This window comes from Anser cygnoides, chromosome 7 (assembly GCF_040182565.1).
Source record: "Anser cygnoides isolate HZ-2024a breed goose chromosome 7, Taihu_goose_T2T_genome, whole genome shotgun sequence".
Classification (NCBI taxonomy): domain Eukaryota; kingdom Metazoa; phylum Chordata; class Aves; order Anseriformes; family Anatidae; genus Anser; species Anser cygnoides.
The window spans coordinates 28,314,999-28,334,473 of record NC_089879.1 but is presented as its reverse complement, the minus strand read 5'-3'; the positions used below and the strand labels follow the sequence as shown (position 1 = coordinate 28,334,473).

The window sequence follows — 19,475 nt, the reverse complement described above, 5'->3', positions numbered from 1 at the left end:
GTGGTTTCCAGTTTTCATTTCTCCATCCATCTTGGAGATCTTCTTGGTTCTTGCCACTCACCTGCCTCCCCACCTTTACAATTTTGATAGATTCAAGACTTCCCTTTTAGACATACTGTTTCGTTCCCTTCCAGGCACAGGTGAATACCTGCTCACTTTCAACTTTTACACCTCAGCCTCTGTCACATTCTGCATAACATCACAAATAATACATTCTCATGCACATAACATCTGCCCAGCTGTGTGTTTTTTTTTTTTCCTTAAGAGTCTTTTACCATCTTATTTGCTTTTTCAATTTCTAGACTGTTATGTTCCCCAATTTATTTCTTCCCATGTGTTTTCAGCCTTCAAGGTCTTCCTCACAATCCACCCTTATTTAACCCAGTGTGATTACTTTTCCCGGTATTAGTTTCTAAACAGCTTAATCAGTACACCTTTTACCCCACATTTCATATCTTCCAGGCTCCTGGAAAATACACGATATTTTGTGTATTGGTATATTGGTATTCTGGTTCATTCTCTGTACTGAACCCTTCTGGAGCATACCCCTTCAATCTCTCATACTGTTGTATGAGACTCTTTTTCCCCACCTTTATCTTGAGGGATAGGAGTGGATGAAATCCTTTCATCCTGACCCGACTGAAGAAAATTCCCCATTAAAGTTTACATCTCCTGTTACAACAGCTTCTTTCTGCTCAGACAGAAGAATCCCTTGTCTTATGCCCCAGGGAAACCAGGCAGTTCTGCTACTGGCAGGATGATAGAAAACCGCACAGTTTCTGTAAAGGAGAAGTACAAAGCCATCGTCATTTCATCAAAGACTGCTTCAGAGTGGCACCCCAGAAACTACAGGCACATAACTTCACTCATTTCCTTTGCTCCATCCTTTGAGTGATCTCTATACGTTGCTAAAGATTAGGGTTGCTCAAGTCTGATAATTTTCTTTGTCCTTAGATGACTGCTTCTGTGAGTGGCCATTGCTTGAACTGAGGATTCATTTATTACTCCTACTCCAACAGGTGCTGTACGGATGTAACAAAGCCATTGCATAATGGAAGTTTGGAGATAAGCCCAGAAGCTCTTGCCATCTTCTGCTGAGGCATCGTTTTGGCCTGTAACTTCTGAAGCCAGGAAAATACAATATTTAGAACTCAAACCTCCTCTCTGGTACTTTGCAATAAGAAATTGCTGCATCAAGCAGGTAGAGAGAACAAACCCACCAACTTTCTTGTAAATACATAAGAAATTCAAATTTTTTTTTTTTTTTTTGAGAAAGACACAAGTAGCAAGGAAGTTGGGTTTTAGTTGTTAATGTTCTTTCTACTGATAAAAAATCCTTTAGGAATTGACTCAGGCTAAAGTCTGAGTCTTTTATTCTTACATTGTGAATGAGGTAAATTCCAACAGAATTGAGATAACTTTAAAGAAAAAATCAAATGGCATATGTCGGGAAAAAATAGGTCACTGATAAGAGAACTGAAATATGCAGAATTTTACTGATTGCTGATATAATTGATAGTTACTACTATCATGGTGGCAGTTGGTTACTGAGGGTTTTTGTCACTTTCATTTCTATTTACTGTTTTATTGTCTATCTGCACAGAGTAAGGCAAAACAGATCTAAATAAATCTTGAAAGAACAATCTGTCTTGCTCAGAATCATTACTGTGATTTATGTATTTATGAAAATGTTCTAGAAGGAATAGTGTGCAATAGGTTCCTAGCTAAAGCAATATTTGACTGCCAAAAATAGCTGTAGTAGCTGACTGGTTTGTATTCCAGAAGAAAAAAAAAAAAAGAAAGAAAAGAAAAGCTTCTTCCTCCCCATAGTTATCAACTTTTAGATTTACACTGCAGAGAAAAGTTAAATTAGAAATCCCAATTATGATGTGGTTTTTAAAGTCACAGTTCTGGAACGTTCTCCCATTCTGCCGCCTGGCACATTGCACCTAAAGTACTTCACCTATCCCAGTGCACATGTATCTGACTCAAACTTCTGCAAGACAAAAAGGACAGTTTACATATATATGAAGAGACGTGTGGATGTGTTATGAAGAACTAAACCATAATCCCTTAATTATCTTTTTTTCCCCCCGAGAAAATCTAGAAAGAATTGTTTTCTCTGTCCACGGTGGCTGATAGATTAACTGCTTTTGATACTTTTTTGTGAAAGAACAAAAACAACCAGAAAAGGCATGTCATGGATTCTAATTCAGGTAAATTATCTTTGGCATGATGCTCATAAAAGAGCAATCACACAGACAAGTCAGAATCCTCAGTTATTCCTATATCATCTGCTAAGTGCAAGGTTAAAAGGAAAATTTTGCACCCCCCAAATTCCAGAGTCTGGCATTGCATATATTTGGATTAGCAAACACCATAGAACAGATGCAGTTAACTAATTCCACATAATTTCTGTAAAGACCGTTTTTCCTGCAGCAACTTTGCATGCACCGTGTTGCGCGCTCCTGCCTGAATATCATGCCATTGTCTTCCAGCTGAGAGAATCTCAACTCTGGAGTTTGTTTCTTGCCCACTCCCAGCCCTGACTTCTGGCTATTTCTATTAACTCAATTTAGCTTTAAACAAAAAGGGCTACAGATGCCACCTCTAATTTCCAAGGCTTTATATCAAAGTCCTGACCAGACAGATAACTGGCACAAAGACTGAAATGGTGAACTAGATTTCTAAAATGCTGCCATCTGATTCTCATCCCACACAAATATGTAATCTAAGTAATGAAAAAAAGCTTTCGTCTCAAACATCAGCTTGTTCAAAGCTCTTGAAATAAGTAAAACGTTGGAATTTGGATTGAGTCATGACAAGTTAAAGCTATAATGGTAAGAAATAACCTTCTGAACAACAATAAAAAGAACATCCTTAATGTCAAGCAGAAGAGAAAGCAATTACATTTTCAGATAAGGACTGACAGTTTAAAAATATACAATGTAAAGAAAGTGTTTTTTCCATCTTAGATTTTAAGCTTCACCTTATTTATAATGTTTTTACATTCAGCTTTTCTTTCATCATATCAAAACGAAAAACAAAGTTTGTTAACTATTTCTGATGACAATTTAAAGGAAAACTATTTGTCTCTGGTATTAAGACATACAGTAACTCATACAGTGGTTTAATTTCATCCGCGTCCATTCCTTTAAGTAGGCACTGCACTTTAAGCCCTTCACTTTAAGCCTTTAAGGGAACAAAAATAGGAACTGTGCATTACAACAGAGCTCAGCAGGTACCAAACACACAGGCCTCGTGCACAAGGACAGCATAGTTAGCTCAGACACCTGGAAGATATGAGTATGACTGAAAATGTTTATTTTCTACCAAGATGATGGCATTTTCAGGACCAGTTCATGTCCTTCTCAGCTGAATCACAGTAGCTTTGAAAGCAACATATGATGCTTGTAACAGCAAAATTCAGAGTACTTCTTATACCTTGGTATTTCAAACAGAACAGAAACATACTATGAAAAATTGGATGACAGATTTGTACATTGAGCCTTTGTTTTCATTATTAAAGAATTTCTGCATATCACGAGTTCCAGCAAATATGAAACTGAAGCAAAAGACAGTTCTGTCAGATGTGTTTTTTTTTTAAAAAAAAAAAAACAGAAATGAAATGTAAGTGAACAATAAGAGGCATCTGTTCAATTAAGCAATTCCATACATCCAAAGAGCAGAATTTCCACATACTATGGGAATAAAGACAAAGCAGAGAGAGGCAGTCAATGCAACCATCTGATCAGATGATATCACAGGTCTTTAAATATCTGACTACAGCATCCCCAGTGCACACGTTTGTTTCAACTGATGACAAAGTAATGACAAGGAAAAACTTCTGTCCAGCTACAACACAAAAATCAGAAGATTGACTTGAAATAAATTATTCTCTGTGCAACATCTTGCCTTGTAATTTGTGAACAACTATATCTGAGAGGAATGATACCCAGTGAGGAAAAACACAGATGGAAAAGGAAATAAGAGAAGGAGACCTATTCCTATCCCAAGCTTCCTGGAATCTGGTTATTTTGTTCACCTTGTTCTAACCTGACATAACATCAGACAACAGCGTACACAGACTATTACAAATTCACCATGCAGGAATTAGGGGGAAGTTCTACAAAGATCGTAACATTTGGAGACTGTAAATTTCTTATGCAGGTTTAAGGCGGTAATTTAGAAGGAAAGGGAACAATGATTCATGCCAACACTGCTAATATGTATAGTGAGAAATTAAGATGCGCTGTACTCTTAAAGTGCTGAATAGAACATCCAACCAACAAGGATTTACCGAGATAGAGGTCCACATTCCTGATTATTTTCTAAGGACATTGACCCAAATCACATTCAACCACAAGTGCACAGCTCTAGTGACTAACAGAGGATTTTAGTCTGTTAGGAATAAGCAAGTTCTGTAGGAAAAGCTCTTAGTCAAGAAGCTTTGTCACGTCAAAGACATGCAAAATTGGCTATGCTAAATGGTAATGCTTTCCGTATAATTTTTGAAGAGTTACTGTTTATTTGCTTACATAAACAAAGCAACATCTATAATATGGAACATTAAAGAAGTGCACAACAGCAACACAGATGCTTACAGAAACAGATGAATTAGAAGAGACTCCAAAACAAGTGAAGACAAAAGTGCAAAATGGTAGATAAACACGTTCTCAAGGAGTGTTCAAGAAGATAATACACCTCCAAAGATTTTACAGTATGCATTTTTTTCCCCATTGATTAATATTATTGATTAACGTCATAGGGAGGTACAAAAAAACTGACATATAAACTCAGAGAATGAACAAAAGTAGAACTTAAAGTTTTTACCTTTCGAGGGCTTTCTGGAGGGTAGAATCTGTGGTATACCTAAAAATCAAAGAAATAGAAAAAAATAAAAAACTGATAGGCAAAACAATCGGCATGGTAGTACAAACAGTGTCTACATGAAAACACATGATATGCGGGGTCTGCTGTGCACCAATCCAAAGACCATCATTGCTTTGTAGTGAAGGTCTCAGGAATACTCATCCTGCACCTTACAAACACACACAACGTGGAATATCAGCATCATCAGAAGTATGAAGTTACCATACATGTTTTACACCCCACAACTGACTGATGTCACAACACAAATTTCACATCCCACAGAATGTGGTTGTCTCATTGTATCTCACAAGGATATTACACAAACCAATTGTTTTTAACCTACCTAAAAACGTCAGCATATCCCAGAAATGTGTTCTAAACATTTTTTCTAAACAGATCCACACATTACCATGAAGGAAAATATCAAGTCCTTTGCAAACTGGGGAAAATGGACTGAAGAATCCTGAGACATGAGACAGAAGGGAATGGCAAACCAAAAGCCTGCAAAGCACTGAAAGAGCACAGGATCATCCCATAACTTCTGATAGCTTTCCCTCCAGTTCTGCCAAAACCTACAGATAGCCAGGAAAACCTGCAGGATGAAGTCTGTGGAAAAAAAATAAGCAGAGAAACCTGCTTCATCTACTTGGAAAGTAACAAGAACAGAGACCGCCTATATTTTTCATCAGCACACTTCAGTTTTAAGCATCTTGGTATAGCTTCACATTCTAGATGCCACACATTACAGTTCTTGACCAAATGCTTTTCAGTGAGGAAAGTAGTCAGAGACACGACCAGGTAAAAGATGACTTCTTGGCAGGGTGAAGGAAGGAGGCCAAGCAGATATCATAGAGTTATGACAGCTTTCCAGAAACTTTCTTGGATCTCCACAGAGTTAGGACTATCTAATTCTTCAGTTCTTCAGGTGCAAAAGCAGGAAGCAGAACCTGTCAATATTATGAAACAGTCCTTTTTTTTTGTTTGTTTGGAGGAGGGGGGGGACGACAAGGTCCACCTGTCTCAACTCAGATCAAGAAAAAAATATTTATTTTTTAATAATTTATGCCTTCCCAGAATAGTCACTCACTTCGAGCTGCTTGATTTCCAAAGCCATTACAAAAAATAATAAATAGCTAAGCTTTAAATTGTTGCCATATCTCTGCTTTCTGTTAGTGAATACAGCACACAGAATCACAAAATTTACTCAGAACTGTTTCATTGGCTGTCACAAACTGCCCAGATTTTAAACTAAGCAAAACAACCACCTTACTATAGAAACAGTCCCACTGAAAAAGAACCACCTACGTCATATTCTATTATTATTTTTAAAGGTACTTAAAATCCCTGTGAGAAACTAAGCTCAAGAGATGCATACTCTTTTTGTTCTTTTGTCAGTGGGAATGTAATGATCTTTTTAAACATGTAATTCAGAATGAATTATTACCAATATCTATATAGAGGTCAGCTAATTCTGTGTATTATATGAAAAGCCAAATAGTTCAGAGAGAATCCTTTCCCAAGAAACAGCATTCTGTCCAATAATCCTAGTAACGAAGAATAAAATACTTTCACATCACAACTCTCAAATTTGTGTTCAAAGACCTAACTTTAATACAGAACATTACAGTAATAAACAGGGAAAGAAAAAAAAACCAGCAAATAGCATTGTACAATAATTCATTAAAATTTCCCATCATAAAAAACAACCTTCCAGTTTAACAATTATTTGGCTACAATTCTAAACAAACAATAGGTTCCACCTCTGTAAATATTATGTTCCAGTCTTAATTCTTAAGTTATGCAAAACATTACACTGATCATTCAACAATTCATCTTTAATGTACCTGAAGAGGTCTTTACAATCCCTAGTGAATAATTCATGTTTCCATTTTGCCATTCTCTCCCAGTGTAGAAGGAGCACCTTTAATTCAGTTATGGCCCTGACTTCATGAAGTCAAAACATCACCAGAAAACAGTCAAAATGCTCAAGGAGAAACTGCTTCACATACCAAATCGAATTCCCAAATGGAAGAACTAAATAATCCTAGATATATCCAAAACATCAAACCAGGATCTGAAAAGATTGGCCATATGCTAAACTGTCACTCCCATACTGAGTGATGACTTAAGATACCAGTGTAACTGGCTGCTTACTACAATACTGTTCATGTCACGTATGTTGCTTTGGCAGTTATTACAGGGTGTGTTTTTTTTTGTTGTTGCTTTGTTTTGTTTTAATAGTCTAATCAGCACATTAGATTTGAGAAAAAAATGCAGACCTGTTAAGGCACTAAATTTTTGACCTATTTCCATGGAACTGGAAGAAAAGCTTCAAAAGGACTAGAAAAAAATATGAAGAATAATTGCTGTATCTTTGCAATTTGCATAATGGAAAACATGAGAAACTCAAGACACAGCTAAACAATAGTTCAGCAATCAGTATTTTCTGCAGTCCGAACAGAAGTGTGAAAATGTAATGCCTGTGGTACTATGAAGATGATGTACAGAGGAGAGAAAAACATTTATCCATAGCACATCAAGATGCAGAACATGAATTTTACTAACTAGTTAGCATGAACATCTGACTGATAAGAACTGGAGCTTTTCTCCATAGCTGGCATATAAGGTAAATGAATCCAATAGTTAAAAAGTTGTGACAGTGGCATGATAAAAGATATGAAGCAGCTGTATGGTAAAACATATCAAGTAATGAAATGCTTATATTAGCTTCTTGTATCCACATCCAAGATTCTGGTTACTGCAGAGTTGTGGCTAGACAAAACCAAGATTGTCAACTTTTGGAACACTGGTACCTTAAGCAAGACTATGGAGCAACAAATTTCTTGTGTCTTTGTAGCAGCCAGCAGGATAAAAATACCTTGTTTTTTCTAGGTCTTAACCATGTTTCTTACACTCCACAGGAATGTTCGTTTCCACATTGCCCAAAATTAGCATTAGGAAAAAAGGGTAACTTTGACAATAGACTTAATAACCAAGGCTCCCAAGCATTACCTCATTCAGAGTTTCACAAAACCTTTTCTGACAAATTGGAAGTTGAGAGATTTGGGTTACAGATTTGCAGTGAGGGGTGGCAGGGAAGGAGTGGAATATATCTGTACTTTCCGTAACCAGCATAAGGTACAAGGAGTCCTCCGAATGATTTCATTTTTAATAGATTGGATTCTTCTTTCGTGATTCGTTTTTCTCATCCATTTACTCTAAGGCTACACTGAAGTTTCTGTAAATGACTGTACTATAACACTCAGTTCTTTCTGCAGCTGCTTGTGTGTCTTATCTAATAAACAGTTTGACAGAATACAGATGTACAACATCCTGGTCCCACAGAAATACGGAGCTGCAGATGGTTAAGGGAAAGTATCTCACTGCAAGTTATTCTGTTGAATGGTGCTCTAATACTTGTGCGCGCACATGTCTAGGTAACTAAGTCCTTATATGCAAACTCAGGTACATATAGTTGTGTATGTCACTGTGCAATACTGATTTTAGGTTGGTATTTATGAAAAGACACCTCTAAGTCTGCAATAAAAGACCTGAAGATGTTAGACTTCATTTTCAAACAGTGTAAAACAGTAGTTTTGAGGAAAGAAATTTAATCACTTTCCAGCTTTAGAGAATTTGGCTCCAGGTTAGGCACTACAAATAAGATCTCTATCATTTTCTCTGTGATGAGGAGGAATTAGAAATACCATGCCTCCCATTACCTTGAACACCTGCTACCACTCTTAAATGTACCAGTGAATATTGGTCAAACTAGAATATCAATGAGAAAATAAACAGAAGATCTCATGGACAAAGATTTGGGGACCTACCAAGCTTCCACACATTCTTCAGCAAAACCTGCCTGGGCACTATATCAGGCAGCCAATAAGAAAGACCTTTTGGGAGACAGAATTACTTGGTCTAACAAGTTGCCAAAGAGAATCAAACGATGCCAACAGCAGCAGCAGGAGCATTATTACACTGCGGTCAGCAGCGTGGTGACTAGTAAGTACTAATTAACAATATGCAAACAGATATAAATACTTTCAGCAACAGGAGTCCATTCAGTCTCTCACACTGAAGTAAAAATTCCTGCATTCTCTAAGACTGTATTATATGGCCTCCAGTCAATGGTTCTGATGAGACAGACTTACAAAACACTAGGGGCTTTATAGCTTGAACAAAACAATACACAGCCACATATAAAAACTTTGCCAATCTAACAGTAAGACTGATTTGATAACAGGCTTATGAAGTTCTACTTTTTTTTAAAAAAACACATGAGAAAAATACTTGTTTTCAGTGGTGATTCAGATGAAGCAAAATATTTATTAGTATTGTTGGTAGAACTGAATTTTTAAGAGATTAAAAATGATAGCCAATGGTTTGACTTACTCCTCCTACATTTCAGAAACAACAGCCAGTAGCGTAACACCACTGGGCGATGTCTCACTGTTCTGCAGGACACCTGTCCTTCGGGACGCACATCTCAGTCCCATTCCCTGCTGACACATCACATTCTTTGTGCTGCAGTCAGATGAGAGACTCAGAGGCTCAGGTTAGTCCTGTCACATACTTTAACCCAAATACAGAAAAGAGGTATTGATGTATTAGTAATTCTTTTGGGTAAATTTTCACATTCTACAGAAGACTCCTATTTACCCTGTAAATCAGTAGCATCGCCTTCAGCTGACGTATGAATTCTGAGGTGCTCTTTATCACTCAGAACTGGTACATTTTAAATGTTTAAATGGCATACCTAGTCCCATCACAACACAGGCTTTTGTAGCATTTTAATGTCTTGGCTTTTAGTAGCTAGAATCCAGCAAAGGGGATACAAGTGCTATTACTGGTCGCTAATGGATATTCTCCTTCAGCTCAATTGCTGAACTACATTTTGAATAAAGGGTTTGATACCCGAAGGGAACAGCCTCCTTTCATTACTGTCCAACACTTAGACTAAAGGAGAACTCTCTGCAAGTGGTTAGCAGGGACAATGTTCATATTTCTATTTCTAGGTTCCCACTTATTAGAGGATAAAGGCATTGCATAATATTTAATTTATGCAGGTCACATCCAATAGATTGAGCCCTACAGCTAGACATCTCCACACACAGTCTTTTCCTATTTCCATTTTAAAATTGCCTTTTATTCAGAGTATTCCTTTGTGAAAATGTACATTTAAAGACATAAAGAAACAGCAGAAAACGTTATCAATTTTTTGAGCTGTCCCTCTCAAGATGTGCAACCACCTCCCACCTATGCTAACATGATTGTGCAATTTGTGTCAACCTTTGTTACCTATGCCACATCCCACTGCCTGTACACTGCTTTCAAGAGAGCTGAAGCATACGTAAGCAGATCTACACCAGTTTTGACCCATCTACCTGCTAAAAGTACTGAAGACCTCAGCTTGTCTACATAGTTCAAAGGAGCAATACTAGCTCCAGAACCAAGCGAGTGGATGCTGCAGTCAGCTACCAGACAGAAGTCACATCCTTGCTGTTTTCAGGGTTACCTCTGCAGCAACAACAAAACATTCATGATCATACTGTCTCATAGATGAAAGGATGCCTCCACAATCCAGCTTAGTAATTCCTTGAGTGTGACCCCTGCAAGTTTATTATTCCTCAATATTTCTCCTTATCAAGGCTTCACCTTAAGAAAGGGTTGAAATCCAGTGTTGGAAGTATGCACACCACAGTCACTACTGGCTGAAACTAGAGATGCCAATCCTGTTTACGCTGCCTTTGGCACATGCAGCATTCTGCAGATGAGCTTCAAAGCATTGCTCCTCTGCCACATGTCTTCATGCATGTCTTCAGCTAGTGTAACGATTTCAGAATGCAGAGTATTTTCTCTCACCACTGTTGAGCTCATCACTTCTGCTGGGGTTGTATAGCAAAGTTAGAGATGTCATCCATTTTCTGAACTCTCTCTAAATAACTGCACGCTAATTCATGGCAGATATCCTCAATTCTCTCTTCTATGCCCAGGACTTAGCTCTTTATTCCTCCATACACACAGAGTAGAGCACTTTTGCAAAAATCAGAGCCTGAACTCCAAGACTTTGGAACTACTTTATTTTTCTATCTCAAACAGAAGCCACACTTTCTCATCTCATCCCAAAGAGGACTTAATGAGAACTTGGTTTGCTTAGGTCACACATTCAGGAAAAAACATGCTGTCTCAGGAATAGTCCTCTGGGAGATCACCTAAATCATCAGAAGTGCCACTAGAGACACCCATATACTAGCCAGTAGTATATGTTATTGTTGGCTTTTACAGTGAGACTTAAAACCTGACTAATATTTTAAAGCTATTGCTGAAATAGCATAACCACCTTAACTATCACTATTCAAACAAAAAAGCATCTGTGGATAAAAATTACAAAGGAAAAGCAGTAACTTCTCTTCCAGTAGCATCTAGCACATGCACATAATACTCCTTATTTAACATATTACAAGATTCCATTTCTAGTACATTATATGATTTCATTTCTAGTATGTTATATGATTTAAATTGTCTTGGTTGGTTTGTTTGAAGATCCGTGCCTTTTCCCCTTTCCCTCATTTTAATTCACTACATCTCCAGTCTGTCAATAACAGCAGAACACACTATTAGCTTCAATTTAATTGCACAACTAAAAAAGAATCACTTTTTAGATTCAAGCCGCTGCCTTCCCATGCAGTAAGAATTTGTATAGAAGTGCTGTGTGTATTAGACAATCTACATTTTTGCTAAGTTAAAGACCTAAGTAGCCTCAGCAGCCAGTTTAATATTTCACTGCAATCTTCTGACATGCTAATTAATAGCTAATCAGAAAGCTCCTAATAAGCAAATGAAATGTTATTTAGATTAACACTGGCTATTTAAGAGCTGATCACTCACAGCATGTAGAATAGTGAACCGAAATCAGCCATCTCATGTGACATAATTTCAACTATTTTTCAGAAAATAATTAGGTTCTACTCAAAATGCACTTTTATGAGACTATCTTCAACATTATGGCAGTGAAAACAGTGGCAAACAGCAAATGCCATGGGCATCACTTCATACAGTTTATTTCACTGAATTACCATCCCCTCCACCCCAAATCCTAGCCTTTCTATAGAAAGGAAGAGCTCATGTAGCATGGTAGTAGACTGTCTAATTTCATGCAGTAAATCTTGCATTCTCGTTTACAGAAACCTGTTTTTAGATGACAGAAAATAAGCTCATGGTTCAGTCACTGCTGCAGGGGGGAAAAAGCCAAAAGAAAAACCAGACAAAGGCTTGACAAACCAACCAACCACAAATAAATGCTGAGTATTTCCACTAAAGATCTGGATAACATCCTGGTCACGTACAACTTCCAGCTATATCCATTAATTACCTAAAGAGGCTTCATGTTCAAATTATGGAGGTGGCAACTATATCGCCTCCCTCTCTTCAACAGTAACCTGGACAGACATGTTTTATACTGTCACCAAACGGCCTCTATATAGAGCTACTGATCCCAAATATTAGTGCACCAACAGTCACTATTCTTACGGTTTTGTTAATATTTCATTGATGAAGACGTTTCATCATTGCTGCATTTAGTGATAGGATATTTGCTAGTAGTGGAAATCGTTGAAGAGCTCATAAAAGGTGTTTACGTAGCACTAGTAACAGGTTTACTTGGCATACATTGGTACCTTCACAGCTGATTACTACAAACAAGTTATCTGCAAAGAAAATTCAAGTAATTATGATAGGCTATTCAGAAAGTTTGAATTCTGTAACTTAAGCTTAACTTCTAATGTGAATGCTAAAGTTTATATTCTTCCAAGTAGAGAATGGGATCATTCTACAAGAGCTGTTTGTGAACTGAGGAAGCACTTCAAATCAATTGCTTATGAACCACCTACAGACTAGAATGATTTCAAGGCTAATTCTTGCTTTCAATACAGTATTCAACCTGTCAAGAAAAACAAAACTCACAATTTAAAGTTACCAAGAAATAGTTTAAGTTATTTGGTTATGCAACTGTTAAGTTTCTATGTTAACTGTTAAGACTCTTAAAAGATCATTAAAAGATCACAGACAAGAAAATTTCAAAGAGCCAGGCATCAGCTGTGCTGACAAGTGTTCTTGTGCCCTTCACCTAACCATGTTGAATTGTAATGCCTTCTTGTATCATGCATTGAGTGTTTTGAAATATTCTTTTCATTCACACATTAAATTTCAGCACTTCAGGGGAAGGCCCTGCATAGGAAAAACTTGAGGGTGCATGTGGTATTTCTTATTATAGGAAAACAAGGAAACTCACTCAAGTTCTCTTCAAGAAAAGCTCAAAGTTTTAGAAATGTTCTAACACTGTGGTGCTGCTTTCAGTAGTGTTTTCATCTTCTGAACTACAAAAACGCCCAACTGGGAGTCACAGACAAGGGTCTCTTGGGATTTTCATGTTTCTCTACTCATGAGAAGGACTGAGATGTTTTGTTCTCTGATATCCTCCCCCCTTCTTAATCTAAGTGGGACTAAATAGAAAGGAGAGAAAGCAAATAAAAATACCTCACACACTCAATGTGAGCAAGATACACAGGTAGGGTAAGGCTGTTATGGCAGGTTACATCACCTAATACTCTTAACTCCAGTGCAATTCTAGCAATTTACTCCATCATCTCAATTCTTCTAAAAGTGTTTCTTTCCAAATTTCCATCAGTTATTCTTAATTTCTCTGAACTATTTTGCCAGTCACTGAGCGGGGAAAAAAAAGTGTTAGAAAAATTTTTTAAATGAGCACCCCACTTTCCATTGTTCAGTTCTAGATTTACATAAAATGGTGATTAAATATCTGCTCATATTAGGACAGCTCTTCACTCTGCTGATTAACCACACTACACCACTACACCTTCTCAGCACAGAAATTTTGGGTTTTTTCACCATGGGGAGCTTTACTCGGCACCTGGCCTGATGGCCCCAGACGGGTCCCTATCTCCAAGGGGAAAACAGATCCTAGGCCAGGAGCTGGCGGGGCTCATAGAGAGCGCTTTAAACTAGGTAAGAAGGGGGACGGGGCTCAAACAAGGCTTGTTGGAGCTGTACCGGGGGAACAATGGCTAGGCCGGGGAAGAAGGCGATGGCCCAGCTGAAGTGCATCTACACTAATGCACGCAGCATGGGTAACAAACAGGAGGAGCTGGAAGCCATCGTGCAGCAGGCAGGCTACGACTTGGTTGCCATCACGGAGACGTGGTGGGACCACTCTCATGACTGGAGTGCTGCAATGCCTGGCTATCGGCTCTTCAGGAGGGACAGGCAGCACAGAGGGGGTGGTGGTGTGGCTCTCTACATTAGAGAATCTTTCGATGTTGTGGAACTCCAGGCTGGGAATGATAAGGTTGAATCCCTGTGGGTTAGGATCCGCGGGAAGGCTGGCAAGGCTAGCATCCTGGTCGGGGTCTGTTATAGACCGCCGAACCAGGATGAGGAGACTGATGAGGAGTTTTATAGGCAACTGACAGAAGTTGCAAAATCGTCGGCGCTTGTCCTCGTGGGGGACTTCAACTTCCCGGACATATCCTGGAAACACAACACGGCACAGAGAAAGCAGTCTAGGAGGTTTCTGGAGAGCATGGGAGATAGCTTCCTGACGCAGCTGGTCAGTGAACCTACCAGGGGTGGTGCCCCGCTAGACCTTCTCTTCACAAACAGAGAAGGACTGGTGGGAGATGTGGTGGTCGGAAACTGTCTTGGGCAGAGTGACCACGAAATGGTAGAGTTCTCTATTCTTGGCAAGGCCAGGAAGGGGACCAGTAAAACTGCTGTATTGGACTTCCGGAGGGCTGACTTTGAGCTGCTCAGGACGCTGGTTGGCCGAGTCCCTTGGGAGGCGGTTCTGAAGGGCAGAGGAGTCCAGGAAGGCTGGGCGCTCCTCAAGAAGGAAATTGTGATGGCACAGGAGCGGTCCGTCCCCACGTGACCAAAGACGAGCCGGCGTGGAAGAAGACCGGCCTGGCTCAACAGAGAGTTGCGGCTTGTGCTTACCAGAAAAAAGAGGGTTTATAATCTTTGGAAAAAAGGGCGGGCCACTGAGGAGGACTACAAGATTGTAGCGAGGCTGTGCAGGGAGAAAATTAGAAAGGCCAAAGCTCATCTGGAGCTCAACCTGGCTACTGCCGTTAAAGACAACAAAAAATCCTTTTACAAATATATCAGCGTGAAACGGAGGACTAAGGAGAATCTCCATCCTTTACTGGATGCGAGGGGAAACCTAGTTACTAAGGATGAGGAAAAGGCTGAGGTGCTTAATGCCGCCTTTGCCTCAGTCTTTAGCGGCAATACCGGTTGTTCTCTGGATACCCAGTGCCTTGAGCTGGTGGAAGGGGATGGGGAGCAGGATGTGGCCTTCGCTATCCATGAGGAAATGGTTGGCGACCTGCTACGGAACTTGGATGTGCGCAAGTCGATGGGGCCGGATGGGATCCACCCAAGGGTACTGCGAGAACTGGCGGAGGAGCTGGCCGAGCCGCTTTCCATCATTTATCAGCAGTTCTGGCTAACGGGGGAGGTCCCAGTTGACTGGCGGCTAGCCAATGTGACGCCCATCTATAAGAAGGGCTGCAGGGCAGACCCGGGGAACTATAGGCCTGTCAGTTTGACCTCAGTGCCAGGAAAGCTCATGGAGCAGATTATCTTGAGGGTCATCACGCGGCACTTGCAGGGCAAGCAGGCGATCAGGCCCAGTCAGCATGGGTTTATGAAAGGCAGGTCCTGCTTAACGAACCTGATCTCCTTCTATGACCAAGTGACGCGCTTGGTGGATGAGGGAAAGGCTGTGGATGTGGTTTACCTTGACTTCAGTAAGGCTTTTGACACAGTTCCCCACAACATTCTCCTCAAGAAACTGGCTGCTCAGGGCTTGGACTGGCGTACGCTTCGCTGGGTTAGAAACTGGCTGGATAGCCGGGCCCAAAGAGTTGTGGTGAATGGAGTCAAATCTGGTTGGAGGCCGGTCACTAGTGGTGTCCCCCAGGGCTCGGTACTGGGGCCGGCCCTCTTTAATATCTTTATCGATGATCTGGATGAGGGCGTCCAGTGCACCCTCAGTAAGTTTGCAGATGACACCAAGTTAAGTGCGTGTGTCGATCTGCTCGAGGGCAGGAAGGCTCTGCAGGAGGATCTGGATAGGCTGGAGCGATGGGCTGAGGTCAACTGTATGAAGTTCAACAAGGCCAAGTGCCGGGTCCTGCACCTGGGGCGCAACAACCCCAAGCAGAGCTACAGGCTGGGAGATGAGTGGCTGGAAAGCTGCCTGGCCGAGAAGGACCTGGGAGTATTGGTTGATAGTCGGCTGAATATGAGCCAGCAGTGTGCCCAGGTGGCCAAGAAGGCCAACAGCATCCTGGCCTGTATAAGGAACAGTGTGGCCAGCAGGTCTAGGGAAGTGATTGTGCCCCTGTACTCGGCTCTGGTGAGGCCGCACCTCGAGTACTGTGTTCAGTTTTGGGCCCCTCGCTACAGGAAGGACATGGACGTGCTCGAGAGAGTCCAGAGAAGGGCAACCAAGCTGGTGAGGGGTCTGGAGAACAAGTCTTACGAGGAGCGGCTGAGGGAGCTGGGCTTGTTCAGCCTGGAGAAGAGAAGGCTCAGGGGCGACCTTATCGCTCTCTACAGTTACCTTAAAGGAGGCTGTAGAGAGGTGGGGGTTGGTCTGTTCTCCTACGTGCCTGGTGACAGGACGAGGGGGAATGGGCTAAAGTTGCGACGGGAGTTTTAGGTTGGATGTTAGGAAGTACTTCTTTACCGAAAGGGTTATTAAGCATTGGAACGGGCTGCCCAGGGAGGTGGTGGAGTCACCATCCCTGGAGGTCTTTAAAAGACGTTTAGATGTAGAGCTTAGCGATATGGTTTAGTGGAGTACTTAGTGTTAGGTCGAAGGTTGGACTCGATGATCTTGAGGTCTCTTCCAACCTAGAAATCTGTGATACTGTGATACCTTTTTTTTTTTAATTAGAATTCTAAAAAAAAAAAAAAAATCTTTCCTACAAAAATTCTATCTAGAATAAGAAAGGACTTCATGAAGAATCAATAATAATCAAGGTGGAAGGAAAGCCTGTCCTAGCCACTACAGATACCCACTGATGCAAAGGAATCACGTGTTTAACTACTGCTACACCTACATACAAATTACAATCATTAAACAAAGCTAGTAGCTAATTACTGCAAAAGGTTCCTAAGCCACTGCAAAACAAGACGGCAATTTTTAAAATGCTTTAACAAATTTATTATCTATATTGTTTCCCCTCATACAGCATTTTTTTTAAACCAAGTGCTTAAAAGCACACTTCTCTTATTCAAGTTCTAGAGTACTGTGAGATAGCATTTTCAGAAGTACCGATGTGAATTAGGCCACACAGTCTGACTCAGTTTAAGGCAAACCCAATTTGAAGAAATGTAGAGAAAAGAAAAAGCATTTTCTTCTTTAAAAGCATTAGCTTTCCTGGCTATCAGCTTTCAAGATGTCAAAAGACAGTGTTGCTTGAAAATGTAATTCAGTTTTTTGATTACCAGTTCACATTTAAGTTTAAGTTTGTCATGTTCTTTGAGCAAGGTTAGCAAAAGTCTTTCAGCAGACGTTTGAAAAGTGAAAAGGCTTACAAAAAAAAAAAACAGAGGGTCCAAGAAAGAGCTGAAATTCTAAATGCAGTTTGGAAAGAGGCCAAGGGATCCAAGCAAACCCACTTTATCAGTCTAAATGAAAAAGAATAAGGATATTAGCTGACAAAATGATTTCTGAAGTTTAACTCTTTAAATAGTATGATTCAAACAAGTTTTGTTTGTTTTAAATCACAGTTTTTATCTGCTAACCACGACAAGGAAATAATCAAAACCATGGAAGAACTAACATGCCCTCTAGAGCTGCAGAAGCCCTTATGCTTTATAGCTAAGCAGCATGGTATTCTACCAGATGCATCAAATCAGCATGTTGTGGGAATACTGCATTACCAAGGTTCAGGGTTTGAGTTCCCAAACCCTAACCCCCATAACTCTCCTCCTTCTCCCCCCACCCCCTCCCCAAGAGAAAAATAAAAACAAAAAAAAAAAATTGGACAGATTTCAATCATGTTTTACTAGTTCATTTCTATGACTGAACAAAGCACACACTGGATAGGCATCCATACAGGGGCAGAACTGTCCCATCTAAACAGACTGCATAGGAATAGGCCACAGCTGTCTGAACACTTCTCAAAACACAGAGCTTTTTCCATCAGCTCCTTGAGTAGGTACATCACAAACTGAAAACTGTACAAATGGAGAACAAAAGACAAATAAACAGCATCTCAAGCAAAAAGCTGATAGATTTTAGTGTGTCTACCACCTGTAAGAACATCTCCAACATCAAAACAAATTCGCCAGCAATGAACAGAAAGCTTGACTGATCCAAAGCTATAAGCATATAGTACTGTTTCCACAACTAAGAAAACAACAGCAAGCAGCAGGCAATTTGCTCTGTCTTCCTAAAACAGAGGTTCAAAAACCAAAGGTCTCCCACATGCACACGGAAGGGTTGTTGCTGATGAAGGTCATTCAGGGCAGTAGCTGCAAGCTCAAATCTTTCAGCTTCAAATTATAACACAAGACCGTGCGAAAACAGAAATACCTTTAACAACACAATTTTATTGTAGCCTCTTTTAGGGGCTGAGATATATCCCCTGCTGCTGCTTTTTGAAAACACGTTTCCTTAAATCTAAAACTGTACTGCGTTACACTGACCCAATGGTCCATTTTAACATAATGAAGATGCTTGCAGTGCTAATCACCTAGGGATATGATGGCAGCGTTATTTAACCCAGCAATGCTACCATAAGATCATTTTAGATTTACCCAGACAGATTTGCTAGCTGATCTGCTGAAGGTACAGAGCGGTGCGGGTTGCTGTGGAAACGCGGTACAGCTACACGCTTTTCCATGGCAACTCGGCCTCCCTGGAATACTAATGACTGCCCATGGCAACACCAAGCTAGAGACAAGATGTCTGGAGACCCAATATTTCATGTATCATTTATGACAAAAACTATATTTGTACATTTCCTGTGTGAGATTCGATGGTTTTTTAGAGCCCTACAGAATGTTACATTTGCATCAATCTTGCAAAGTGTAAAAATTGTACATCCATAACATAAATGGAAAATCCTATTTCAAAGCAATGCTAAGGTTGGAGTTCAATTCCACAAACAAAAAAATCTGGAGTCAGCATACCCAAAGTTAGCATCATTTTGCACACAACCAGTACCATCAGCCCATGATGTATCACACAATTACTCATGCACAATGTTTTCGGGGTCTATCTCGGGACAAGTACTGTTTAATATCTTTATCAATGACATGCACACTGGGATTTAATGCACCCTCAGCAAGTTTGCAGATGACACCAAGCTGAGTGGTGCAGTCAATACAACTGAAGGAAGAGATGACATCAAATGGGACCTGAACAGGCTAGAAATGTGGGCCCGTGTGAACCGCATGAGGTTCAACAAGTCCAAGTGCAAGGTGCTGCACCTGGGTGAGGGCAATCCTAGACACGAGCACAGGCTGAGAGAAGAACTCACTGACAACAGCCCTGCAGAGAAGGA

General features: G+C 40.2%; 1 protein-coding gene and 1 long non-coding RNA gene across 14 annotated transcripts in view; one reads left to right on the top strand and one right to left on the bottom strand.

Annotated features, from left to right (window-relative positions):
- LOC106031525 (uncharacterized) overlaps nt 1–1,277 on the top strand; it is a 56,544-nt gene extending 55,267 nt beyond the window's left edge. For all 7 annotated transcript variants that reach the window (XR_010832920.1, XR_010832914.1, XR_010832916.1 and 4 more), the window contains one exon: nt 1,020–1,277. This is a non-coding gene — a long non-coding RNA (uncharacterized lncRNA). The remainder of the gene's footprint in view (nt 1–1,019) is intronic.
- ANK3 (ankyrin 3) overlaps nt 1–19,475 on the bottom strand; it is a 365,999-nt gene that overhangs the window by 316,331 nt on the left and 30,193 nt on the right. For 5 of the 7 annotated variants that reach the window (XM_067000752.1, XM_067000753.1, XM_067000754.1 and 2 more), the window contains exons 1-2: nt 18,727–18,912; nt 4,834–4,872 (exon numbers count right to left, since the gene is read on the bottom strand). In XM_067000752.1, the coding sequence (XP_066856853.1) occupies nt 4,834–4,872; nt 18,727–18,897 (210 nt within the window). In that variant the 5' untranslated portion in view covers nt 18,898–18,912. Of the gene's footprint in view, nt 1–4,833; nt 4,873–18,726; nt 18,913–19,475 lie in introns of those variants that run through there. The other 2 variants (XM_067000746.1, XM_067000749.1) reach the window with 1 other exon arrangement.